The sequence below is a fragment of the Barbatula barbatula genome (assembly GCF_947034865.1).
Source record: "Barbatula barbatula genome assembly, chromosome: 4".
In the NCBI taxonomy this organism is placed as follows: Eukaryota; Metazoa; Chordata; class Actinopteri; order Cypriniformes; family Nemacheilidae; genus Barbatula; species Barbatula barbatula.
The window spans coordinates 4,852,890-4,866,014 of record NC_136768.1 but is presented as its reverse complement, the minus strand read 5'-3'; the positions used below and the strand labels follow the sequence as shown (position 1 = coordinate 4,866,014).

At 36.8% G+C, this 13,125-nt stretch overlaps 1 protein-coding gene across 1 annotated transcript; it reads left to right on the top strand.

Annotated features, from left to right (window-relative positions):
- Positions 1–277: 277 nt before the first annotated feature.
- syt10 (synaptotagmin X) lies at positions 278–12,728 on the top strand (the record flags this gene model as incomplete). Its single annotated transcript, XM_079454128.1, has 7 exons — positions 278–479; positions 1,585–2,035; positions 5,316–5,877; positions 9,352–9,472; positions 9,583–9,754; positions 9,933–10,062; positions 10,294–12,728. The coding sequence occupies 7 exons, from the start codon at positions 278–280 to the stop codon at positions 10,363–10,365; spliced, it is 1,710 nt and encodes a 569-aa protein (XP_079310254.1). The 3' UTR covers positions 10,366–12,728.
- Positions 12,729–13,125: the final 397 nt, after the last annotated feature.

Genomic DNA, 13,125 nt, shown 5'->3' with positions numbered 1-13,125 from the left:
ATCAATTGTATTATCATAAAGCACAATACTGTACGAGTTCCATTGGAAGAGCTTTTTGACAAGTACAAATTTGCCTTCTGGTTATGATCCTCCCTCTCGAGACATTGCATGTCTCCTATTGGGCAGTGTCGAAATGTCCCTACAAGCTTCCACCGCGCCAAAGTATCCAGCACCAGACTCCCGTGCGCCTTTGCGCAAAAGATATGGACTTGATCGCATCACTCTCTCTCCATTCCCATACGCTTTAGCTGCACTCAGCAGCTCACATGGTGCCTCAATGAACCCTCGTCCTCACGGATCGTCCAACATACAATGGATTAACAGGAAAGACATGAATGCCCGCACAGAGGACGGCATCAGCCTGTGCCAAAGGGCTCTCCAAATAGTGACGGAGCTGTGTCTCGCCGGGCACGTCGACCGGGAGAAATGCGCGGATATATTTCCTCTGGAGAGCAACATACCAGGTAAAGGAAGTTCAGGTAAATTTAAGTTAAACGAAGTTATTCATCATTTGCCCACATCTGGTTTCCTTTTCCTCGAACTTTGGTTTTAAAAGGTTAATGAGTAACTTAAAAAATCAGAATAAGCGAAGTACTGAAAGTGCGAAAACTGAGCATGAACACAAAATGTTTGTAACTTGTATAACATTGTCTAACGTTAGCAAACGAACAGACGGCTCCACCTGTAGCGAACTAGTGCGCAACAGGTTGAAACAGCTGTTCGTTCCCCTTTAATAACATTAATAACTTAAATCGCTTAATTAATCTTCTTGTTCGAACGTTATGTAGATGTGGATACGCCACATTTCGTATGTCGCGCGCATTTAAAGGAAAAGTGAATATTTTATTCTATACATTACGCCAAAGCATGGTTTAATAATATTAAATGCATACATGCATAAACGTATTCTGCTTTATAGCTTATGTATATGCTTTTACATTGTAGAAACAAGTGGAACGTTCATTCAAAAGCTATGTGTACCTGATCTAATCCCCAAAATAATGTTTTTGGTACATTTCAATTTGCTGTATTTTGGTTGATTCAGTTATGTATATTTAATTTAGACGTCTTCACTTATTGCACATTTTAGTTAAACTTTTGCATAGACGTGCATTAACTATCATTTTGTATTGCTTATAAATAAAAATATTAAATTATTTAGACCTACTGTACATTATGTGCAAACATGTTTGAATCCAAAGCTTAAGCACATGTTGGGTGTCTGCTTGAATTTAAAAAATGTTTCAATAATGTTGATCCCCTAAAGAACTGGCCACTGTCAGGGGAACAAAATTACTCCGATCTTTGCTTTACTAAACAAGCACACTCCAGTCTTCTTTTTTCTTATACCTTGCCCTCTCTTTCTTTTCCTTTTCTCTCTCCCTCTTCCTCCTGTTTGTCTGGCATGAATCATTTATTGCTGTTGAATCCTCTATGTCTGGTCTTCATTTATCTCCAACTGTCTCTTTTTCCTCCGCTCTGTTCTTTACGATCTGCCATCAACGCACGCTCGTCTGTCTTTTCTAAATCCTCATATACTTCCCCCGACCCTTCTTTACTCTCTCCTCCTCTTGTTGCCTGTAGACATCTCTGTAAGTCTCCTAGCTGTGGTCGTAGGTTTCTGTGGCCTCGCCCTTTTGGTAGTCTCTCTCTTTGTCTTTTGGAAGCTGTGCTGGCCCATTTGGAGAAGCAAGGCTTTCTCAACCAATGCTGACAACTGCCCTCAGGGGGTTCAAACTGAGGCTCCCCCAGCCCCACTTCAGGTGTCTCAATCCATTTCTCCTTATCCTGAAACCAAGACTGCCATATTCATGGGAAGACAGCCGTCGCAAAACCATCTAGAGGATGAGGAGAAGAGAAAGGTGCCAGAGGTAAAGGTTAATGGCCGCAGCTCTGTTAAACTCCTGGAGGCGGCCATGAAGATCAGCCAGACATCGCCGGACATCCCAGCAGAGGTTCAGCAGGCTCTGCGTGACCAGCTGAGCAAGCAGGCCAAAATCCAACGCCAGACAACTGAACCTACGTCTTCCTCCAGGTGATATAGAACACGTCATTATTGTACATTAAATCAATTACATAACTTCCATTTATGGCTCTGAAGATCTACACTTTGATGCTCGAGTGAACATAGTGACACCACAGAAGAAGGTTAATCATTTCATTACCACCATTTGAGAAAATAACTCCAACACATGCATGCATAATGGTGCAATTGTGAGGTTGTATGAAGGACTGCATCTACTGAATGATAAATGCATACAAAATGATTTGTGATACAGTGTTGCCTTAGAATGACAGAGTATCTCATTTTTCATTTTACGTGGGATCCATGTTTGTCCTTCCAAATAAAAATAAGACTCCGGTTATCCATGCTAATGCACAGCTACTATAGAAAATTATTTATAATTGGATTTTTAAGGTCCTACTTTGGTTTATGGAGTGTCCAAGTTTATGTACATACAAGGTGTAAAAACACACATGTCGTAATAGGCAGTTATTCTGACCTTACTTCTTGACTGACTCTCAAATTAAATCGTTCCGCGATTCATCCGTCTAATCCGGATGGTGTCAGATGGTGTAGTCTGTTATGATTCGTCAAATGCGTTCATCATGTCGTCATTACTGGATTACGGTTTACAGGTGGTTGGATATTATATACAGTGTATAGATGGCAGTTTGAGGCCGAGTCTGATGAAGAAACATCCGAAGACGCTGTTCAACAAGAAACTGGAGCACAATGTTTCTCAGTGGCAAGTGACAATTCTTGTCATCAAAACTTACAGAGTGACAACATGCATGTTGTGCTTTGGCTCATCGTTGAAATAAACTATAATTTTTAATTTAAATACGTTATTAATAAATTTATTTCGTCTTTACTGTGTGTTGTTACATAGAGCATTATAGAAAGTCGTTGTTTTAAAAATATATATCATATAGCTGCAAATAGCACATTTACACTTCTCTAGTAACAGTATTATACTTTGACAAGTTGTCACAGCATACAGTGTTGTGATTCTGTGGAGCTAACAGTTCCAAATAAAGTAGATTTTTCCCCCTCTTTCAAGGATAGCCGTTTAACATATCCTGCAGTGAACGCGCCAAGATTATTGAAACAATCTTCAGTGAAATGATGTGCGCGCAGTAAAACCCTGGGGTTGTACTCCTTTGGTGTCGTCTGCAAAAGGAATTGTTACAAAGTTTTTCCTTTGGTTAAATAAGACAGACTTTGTTTCACAACGTAGAACACAGTTTCTACACATCACAAACGAGCGACGGTGTTTCGGGGAGGGGGGAGAGGGAAGCTTTCGCGTCAGTCCAAGCAAAACGTAGGCGTGGACTATTTCTAGTGACGTAGAAACGTGGCGGTTAGAGACAAGGACTAGGTCACGTCTCGTTTGCGTGATTCAGATTCGACTCCCTTTTTTACAAGCCAATAACTTTGTTATTCATTTACCTTCTGACTTACAACTTGACAGACTGCTTACTTTCAAACACACTGCATGAAATGTAATTTTCATGATCTAATGTTACTTACTCTTTAACAATGCATGAAGATTGGAAAGCGTTTTCAACAATAAAAAATGCATATGGACAGAAATCTTAATTCACAGATGTGATAGAATTTCTGTGTGACAAATAATCTAAAGGTGTGTAAATTTATATTCCGTTTGCAATCAATATAAAATGTAAATTTTAGCATTACAGATCCTAATTAATTCAAAACGGGAGATATCAAATATGTTGTTGCATTTAATTATTTTATATTCTATACAAGCTGTGCATTGCAACTCTTATTTTTACCAGTTCACCTCCGGTTGACACCGTGATGGCATGAGTCCTGGTTCCTGCATACACCCATTAATCACCTCAGCTCACCAATCAGAGCTATAGTTGCGTCGCCACGGCAACAGTATGACACAACCCCAGCAATTAAACAATCAACTCTTCTTCTCTTTGCTTTGCGTGGCACCGTGTTTAGAGAAAACAGGGTTGTAATTAGTGTTGCCATGCGATAGGGCTGACGTGCTTTCCTCGATATCATGTGAAATCCATTATTGACTAGCCACAGAATTGCCATTAGAAACTATTCTAATCGCGTAGCGTAACAGATGAGATGCCCTCAAAAAGGACAGACTAAGCTGTCAGCCTGAAACAGTTTGAGTGTACTTGACCTGCTTTTTTATTATTTATTTTTCTTTTCAGTCATTTCTTTAATGTACTCTTTAAACTTTATTGATTTAATCTTCCGAGATTCTTATGTTTTATATATTCAAACGAATTGGTCAGTATGTCAGGTGAAAATGGGACACCTATTCCAAGAAAATTACGCTTTTACTAAGCTATTAAAGGAACAATTCACGCAAAAATGAACATTATATCTTCATTTACTCACTCTCCAAATCTGTATCAATTTCAGTTTTGATGAAAACATGAAGATATTTGGAATAATGTTTGTAACCAAACAGTTCTTGGACCCCATTGACAACCATAGTTGTTCTGTTGAACACAAAAAAAAATGTTGGGAAAACAAGCAGTTCTGGGGCACTTTTGACTATTTCCTACTTAAAATGCATTTGCATAAGTGTTTCAATATTCCTCAGTTAAAAAATAAATTTCCTCCTGTTAAAACAATATCTTGGAGATTTGTTTTTAGTTTTTAGGTGAAGGAGGGACCCTTATAGATTCTGAAACTGTTTACTAAAGTTAATGTTTGCCCTAAAAAACAAAAATGTTCTGAAATCAAGCAAGGTATCAGAGAAACATGGCCGTCAAACCCAATGGATACAACTTTTCTTCAAAACCTCTGAAGAACGCATTTAATTCCTTTCTTTCTCTCCAGTTTATATCATTGTGCTAGGATGTTTTTGCAAATTGTAGGGCAAGATGTGACAGAACAGAGTTGGACAAAAGATGAGCTAGAAAACCGAAAACCAACTTAATCAAGTAAAATCTAATTATGTGGTTAACAAAATCATTTTTTCAATTTTTTATGAGTCTGTTACATAAAGTATTCTATGTTTTAAAAACATTCTGTCATTGTCATATGTTTGTTGTCATCCCTCTAATGGTGCCAGTTGCTAGGAAACACCAAGGACAAGTACAAAAGTATGGCTTCCTCATAGAATAGGAGTCATGGCAAGGAACAGTTTGGAACAGGTTACATAGCATAAAGATACAGGGCTTTTGTGATTCACCTTTGTAATAAAATATTGTAAAAAAAATGAAGCAACGAGTTGAAAAAGAGACACATCCATAAAAAGGCAATTTTGTAAAAGTAAAAAAAGTAAAACGTCATGTCCTTCATTCCTCCACAGGCACAATTCTTTCCGCCGTCACCTGCCACGGCAGATGAATGTGACCAGCGTGGACTTCACCATGGACACTCTACCCGTGCGTCAGTCTTCTACAGTCAGCATTGGCCGTATCAAACCCGAGCTTTACAAGCAGAAATCTGTGGACTCCGAAGAGGGTGCCAAGGAACCTGTGGAAACGTGTGGAAAGCTAAGCTTTGCTCTCAGCTACGATTATGAGGAGCAAGCTCTCGTGGTTCGCATTCTCAAGGCCCTGGAACTGCCCGCTAAGGACTTCACAGGCACCTCTGACCCCTATGTAAAGATCTACCTGCTCCCTGAACGCAAGAAGAAGTTTCAGACGAGGGTGCACCGCAAGACGCTCAACCCAACGTTTGATGAGGCGTTTCACTTCCCTGTGGAGTACAGCGAGCTGTGCAATCGCAAGTTGCACTTCAGCGTCTACGACTTTGACCGCTTTACAAGTCATGACATGATCGGTGAGGTGGTGGTTGATAACCTGTTTGAGCTGTCTGACCTGTCACGGGAAGCTGTGGTTTGGAAGGACATCCTGGTCGCTACTATAGTAAGTACAGCGTGCGCTCTTTGGCATATGTGCTCTCGTCGGAGTACAATTCTGATCATCATTTTCAAAATAATAGTAAATAAACTGTAATAAAAAAAATGTAACTTTAAATTTGTCTTTTTTTGTAAAATTAAATTGAGTTTATGAATGATTTTAAATTAAATTATATTAAAATACGAAATAGAACTGGATTTTTTAAAATTCATTACCTAAGGCAATTGTAACTAAAGTAAATCAAATTGGTTGAAATATATACGTTTTAATAGGTTATTTTTTAACCGTCCACAATACATTGACACCAGAATTATGCTTAAGAAAACATCACATTATAAACAAATACATTTACTAATTTTCAAATTGACTAACAAATTTTTTTAATTACCTTATAAGGAGTGTAGCGATACAGTCATCTGACAGTTTAATAGATATAGGGATGAGATAATATTATCACAATATTTTAAAAAACATTTATCAAAATCTTACTGAAATTCAAATAAAAGATACATTTTTTAAAACATCAATATTTAGCTCATAATATTACAGCATTAATAGTTTAACTTAATCTTCTGTGTGTAAATTAATAAAAATTTTAATTTAAAAATTACCTAAATTACCATAAACATATACTAAGACAATTTAATTAAGCTAAACACTCAGAGAGGACTTAAACCCCCCCCAAAAAATATAAACCAATAGGGCTATATGGACATCACAACGCAAAAACTCTCACAATATATAATTTTATTGTTTGACAGCCATAAACTGATATGAAAACAAATTAAATCAACCAATATTTAAGTGATTGAAACTTAAACACAAATACAAGGACTGCGCTGTATTCTCATAAACAACAGTAAGGCACTCAAGTTTCAACTAAATTTAGCTTCTTGAAGGAATACTGAAAATTGACTGAATGTGTGTTGAACCTTTCACAGGTTTTCATTAACGAATAGATTGATCCGTTATGTAAAGCCCTTGCCAGGTGTGAAGAAGGGCTCATTTCCAAACTGATTCACCCTCTCAGGGCACCCACGTGCCCCTTCCAAAAATACATCCAATTGCCAGTTTCCAAAGCCACAGGAAGCACGATTATCAAGCCAGAGCCTTCAAACAACAGCCATGACTAATCTAACAGGTTTGAAACTGGACTCGTACCGTCCCACTGCCATCAAAGCACAATAGGAAATGTCACCGGTAGCCCATTTCAAAACTACAAGAAAGAAACCTAATTTCCTTCCTGTTAATGTTTTTTTAGCCACTAAGACAGATTGGCCCTCATGATAATGTAGCCCACTCAAAAAAATTACGCCTCAGCTAATATATCACAGCTTATGTAACAGCCACAGTCATTGAGTCATTGTTTCTGATGGATTCGTAGGGACAAATACATTTACATTTAAACCAGGACAAATAAACCAACTCTTTCCAAACACGCAAAAAGAGACTTTGGGTTTGATTGTCCCATTATGGAGGCATTAGTCGTCAAGGGGTACGTTCCGAGTGGACACACTTTTAATGTATACTTGAAATCCACCATAAGTTGCTTTAAAAAGCACGTCGCTAATGTAAAATATAGGCACACATGTTTGACCTTTGTCATCTATGAATACCTAGAGACCAGATATACTACTACTTTAACATGAAAAGGTAAAAGGCATCTTGCCACCCCATAGTGACTCACAGTACAATGACGTCCCTTCCTGCTACAAAGGCAAAGTGAGTGGTGAAAACATGTTATTCAGTTCGCCAGAGACTTCGGATATCAGCGTGACTCACTCCTGTTTGGGAAATGTAATCTTCTCTTTCCACTTGTTTGACACATCGGCCTCTTACGGGCTCATTAATTTCCTGATTGTTTTGTTTTCAGCATATTTAATCATTTTGTTGTTGTAGCTGATGGGGACATGCATTTTTGTTCCAGTTATGTTTGTCTGATGTTATGTTGTAATGCTATTGTTTTTATTTCTCTTTTGTCAATATTTTGATGTTTATTTCCTTCTGATTCTCTTCACTGATTATTGCATTACCTTGTAGCTACTATACAAAAGTATTGATTTGTTAGGTTGTGGAGGAATTTTGACCCCTTTTCACCTTTGAAATTAAAGTAAATTAAACCACTTCTCTTATGGCATTGCTCCCATTTACACAGCAGCACCAAAACTGTGGTGTCATCTGCTAAAAATGTGTTGAAAAATGTATCCTAATTCATCCGCTGGGATGGAGAAAAGCTCAACATCCATCGTTTCAGCCACTGTACAATTTGACAGCAATTCTTTCCATGATGTAAATAATCACCTCTTCACACATGAACTCAAAATGGAAAATGTTTCGGAAAATGTGTGAAAGCGACTTATTACTACAACCCCGAAGGAACCAAATCGACTCACTAAGCAGAACCAGGCAAGCTGCTCTTAGACCACTGACTGTGGGAAGAGGCTAGCAACTCGCATTGCCCAAAATAGTCAGATTGCAGCCTTGCTCCGTTGCGCTTCCGACTGCGCAATGAAACCCTCTATTTTACTTTACTTGACGTCTGAAGGTCTAATTTGGTTCTCATGCTTTGCTGAATGTCCACTATAGGAGTGGGGGGTTGAAGAGTCAAAACAGGAAGGGTATTATTGCCCCAAAAAGATTCATAAATTATTTCAGTCAGACACTAACGCAGCTAGGAGACATGACTCCTGAACCTGCCCGCAGCTCTCTGTATTTGCCACTTGTGGTGTTGATAACGAGCAGTCAGGACTTGATGGGATGTGACGGAGGGCGATGACGTCAATGCGCATAGGGGCATAACTTCAACTATTTATAACACAACTATTTGTAAGATGCTTTCTTTTTTAGAGTTTATGTAAAAAAAACTTTGTCTGTTATGCAACATGTTTTGAATCTGGACATATTAATCACTATCCTTAGCTTTCTTTTGAAGTAAAACATCTATTAATCTTTCAAAGTAAGAGGCTGTGAATCTCAATATATACACTGGGCTTTTAGAATAAACTTTACAGCTTATGCAAAACTAATAAAGGTCAGGAATTCGTCTCGTTTCAAACCGACTTATTTGATCATTGCTAGAATCAACCACCCAAACCAAACGCTCCACTGCCATACAAATAGTCATTGCATTAGAGTTCTTGAAAAAGGTTTGGAGAAGAAAAATAAAGACATAATCTGCTCTGTGGATCTAATATAGGAGGCGGCTTTATATATATATTTGGTGAGCAAACATACATGCAATATGTTGTCGTCGGTGAGGTAAATAAAAATCTATTTGGAGTGTCATTCAATAAAGGTTTTGTTTGGAGTCACATCAAGGGTCCGCTTAAGTGCATTCCTTTTCGCTTCATCGTGTCATCAATAGTTTGTAATAAAGCAATAACTTGATTTGCAGTACAGATGGGTATTCTTGTTAATGTTTTCCCTGTTGGCTAATCAAATGTCTATTTAAATACTGACTCTTTCTTTTCTTTCTATTAGGAGAGTGTGGATCTGGGTGAAATTATGTATTCCCTTTGCTATCTTCCCACGGCTGGACGCATGACCCTCACCGTCATCAAATGTCGCAATTTAAAAGCCATGGACATAACTGGCTACTCTGGTGTGTGTAAAAACAGCTAAAGAGAAAAAATAAGATGCATTCGATTAATATACAGAATAAACAAAAGGTTTGAATCTCTTTATATTTGCTTTATATTTTTCTTTCCATAGATCCATATGTCAAAGTCTCACTCATATGTGATGGACGGAGACTCAAAAAGCGAAAAACGACCATCAAAAGGAACACACTCAACCCTGTCTACAACGAAGCCATCATTTTCGACATCCCACCTGAGAATGTGGAGCAGGTCAGCCTGTCAATCATGGTGATGGATTATGACAGGTCAGTGCTTACACAATGACCAAATACCGTTTCTAGACATTCAGAAGAATGTTTATGATAAACTGACATGACGGACAACACTGGTTATATTAATAGCGCACTTGACTAATATTACTGTACAGATATTCACAAGCAACTTTATCAAAAAAACTTCCAGTCTATTATGTTTTTCTTTCAGAGTTGGACACAATGAAGTCATAGGGGTGTGCAGGGCAGGGCCAGATGCGGAGGGTCTTGGGAGGAACCACTGGAACGAGATGCTAGCTTATCCACGCAAGCCAATCACACACTGGCATTCCCTATGTGAGGTGAGGGACTTGAAATTATAGAAGAAAGAAAATAGTATAAAAAAATGTAATGATAGTAATCGTAAAACTTAGTAAATGGTAAAATGCAAAGATAAACTTCATGTTACAGCATTGTGTAGATTTTACCCTAATGTTATGTTTTGGACTGACTGTTATTCGTCTAATCCAATGAAGTTTAAAACGATAGGATGTTGTGTTTTATTAATATGTGATATTTTGCCATCTCATCAGTGGCCAGGAAGAGCATCGAGTTTTGAGAGTCAAGGATCCTGTCCATCTCCAAAACCCCCTCAGACCCCATAACAACCTGGAAGTTACAGTCCTAATTGCAAAACAAATCTGGTAGTTTTAAGTTTAGTATTTGTTTTTTGTTGTAGATTGTTTTTTATTTGACCGTGAACTATACAGTACTGGTATCCCCGCTACAGACACTATACCGATTATCCGAATCTCAGTTCCGCTTGCTTTATTTTAACTGGTGCTGAGTTTTTATGCTTCTAAAGTGATAGTTTACAGGTCACTTTGGAGCTGACAGTGAAATGATGAGGTTAAACAGTGAAGCCTCCTCTGTTTGACAGCATAATAGTGTCATTTCATTTAACTGACATATCAAATGACAGTACTTGTTTTATATTATTGAGCAGGTTAGTTTGTGTCGTTCACCTCCGACTAAAATATTTGAGAAAACAAATGGAAGGAAAAGCCTTTTCAAAAACTCCATGTAAAAATGAAAATCTTTCATCACACGATTATGTAACCAAATAGTGATCAGTCATGTTACCATTTTATCAATATTTATTTACATAAGAATATTTCAAAATAGTAGCATATTGATTTTCATGTACAAAGACAACAAAGAGCACATTTCAAGTTTAAAATTCATATAGCAGGACAGAGAGAGAGAGTTTGGATAAATCTTAATTTATTTATTATTCAATATTCTCTGTGGGGGTACTTTAAGTTATATTAATTAAAATAGCTTTGTTTGTTCAAAGTTTAAAACATTTATTAATCCATACAACAATGTTGTCTTTAGTCACAATATAAAAGGAAGAAAAAAATAATAATTCGAGATCCATTCTTTCCTATACATTTTTTGACATTTACTTATTCTAATTGTTGCACAAATAGCATGATTTTGATCATGATTGTATTTGAATGTCTCAAAGATCATGTCTGTACCTCGAATTAAGAATAATCCCTGATGGACTTTAGGATGCACTTCATTAACATTTCAGCCGTAAAATAAAAAAAATTAAAACTGAAGAATTTTATTTGGATAAATGGTGGCAATGAATGTCTACGAAGTTCAACTAAAAACTAATTGAAGTTTTCAAAGTAATGGTCAGATGGGATTTACACAGTAGCCAGATGTAGCTTGTTGTTGTTTAGACAGAAAAACATTGTGAAAATTATTCTCCTTATATACTATTCTGGATATTAATATGTATCAATTCATGTGACGGTTTAATGGTCAAATAAATGAAATTCTTCCCAAGCATAAATCCTCATATCAATCTGTATCTCTCATCTCCATCTCCATCTCCCTTTCTCCTGCCATAATATTTTTGATATATGATTCAATTTTAAGTGCTTATAGGCAGTATAAAATGTAACAAACAATATTTCCTTACAACGACTTCTAAAACTCTCGTAAGCAAAACAGCATTGTGTTGAACAAATATAGTTTGAAATTATCTTGTAATTCAGTTAAGGTGCTATAAATTCTTTCATGCAAATGTTGTTATGTTATATGCAGATCTGTATAAATAAGTTAATCACTGTTGACATTTAAACAGATCAATAATGTCAAAAGCAATTAATGCGATTGAGGATGTTTCTTTCATGTAAAGAACTTCGCAATGAGATGCACTGTCAAAGCACTAAACATCCAAAACAATTCATGAAACATTCATTTGTAGTCTTTTTAGTCAGTATGCAAATAACTTTGTTGGATGATAATTGAATATTGATAATTGCACACCTAACATTTTGATGCTGGACCCCTTACGACTGGGGAGAGTGGGGTTTACGGTGGGGTGTCCATAAGTAATAATGTGATCAAACATGGCAATTACACAAAAGGCTGTGTACTGTTAACTTTGATTTGCACATTTAGACAGTGCTTCTACCCCAGCGCTCGCTCAGAGAAGTAGAATAAAAACAAAATAAAAAATTGTAGCACGCTGATACCAGTACCTAGATTTTTCCAATAGCATTTAAAAATGCAGACCTCTATTATTCCTGAGAATTCTTGTTTTTTTATTGCGTTAAAAATGACCATTGCCAGCGTGTGTATATATTTGACAATTTAAAAATGGTATCTTGTTAAAGTGCATTTCTATGGATCGTTTGGTGGTGATTTGAACTATGACCTTGTGATCTTGAATAACTTTATACACAATTGTGTGATGGCTTCTACAATTGTAAACTTGTTTTGATTAGCACTCAACATCCTGAGATTACTTGTTGAGCAATTGATAAAAACGCTTCTCAGTCTTTTTGTCATACTTGCACCTGACAACAAAATAGCTATTCTCTGTGTTATGATGTGTACAGTTTGTGATAACTTTTGTAAAAAAAAAAGAAGTAAATATTTGAAATATAATTTTACTGGATGTTTCGAATGTATTTTAACTAAATAAACTCTGAATTGTCAAAGTGTACTTACAATGTGTCATTAGTTATTTTTGCTTAGTGTCCAGAATTAAAGCTGAACTAAGAAAAGGAGTTTGACAAAGTTTTAATTTTTAAAACTAGAACACGATTGTGTGTACATGGCATCGTAGTTTAGATATTTAAAGGCATGGTTCAACAGTTTCATGAGTTATGACTTCTCTACAATGTTAAACGTGCTAGCTTAACATGGTAAACTCGTCAAAAAACAAACTTTGCGTATGACGTTGTATTTCTATGCTCCATACATTCCCACTATGTTTGTATTGGTTTCGGGAAGTTTTTTTCCAACATGAAATTCAGTTACGTAACAACTTTTCTTAGAATCTTATTGGGCAATTCTCCTGGAAAAGCACGCCCACGCGTCAACCAGCTAGATCGAGAGAA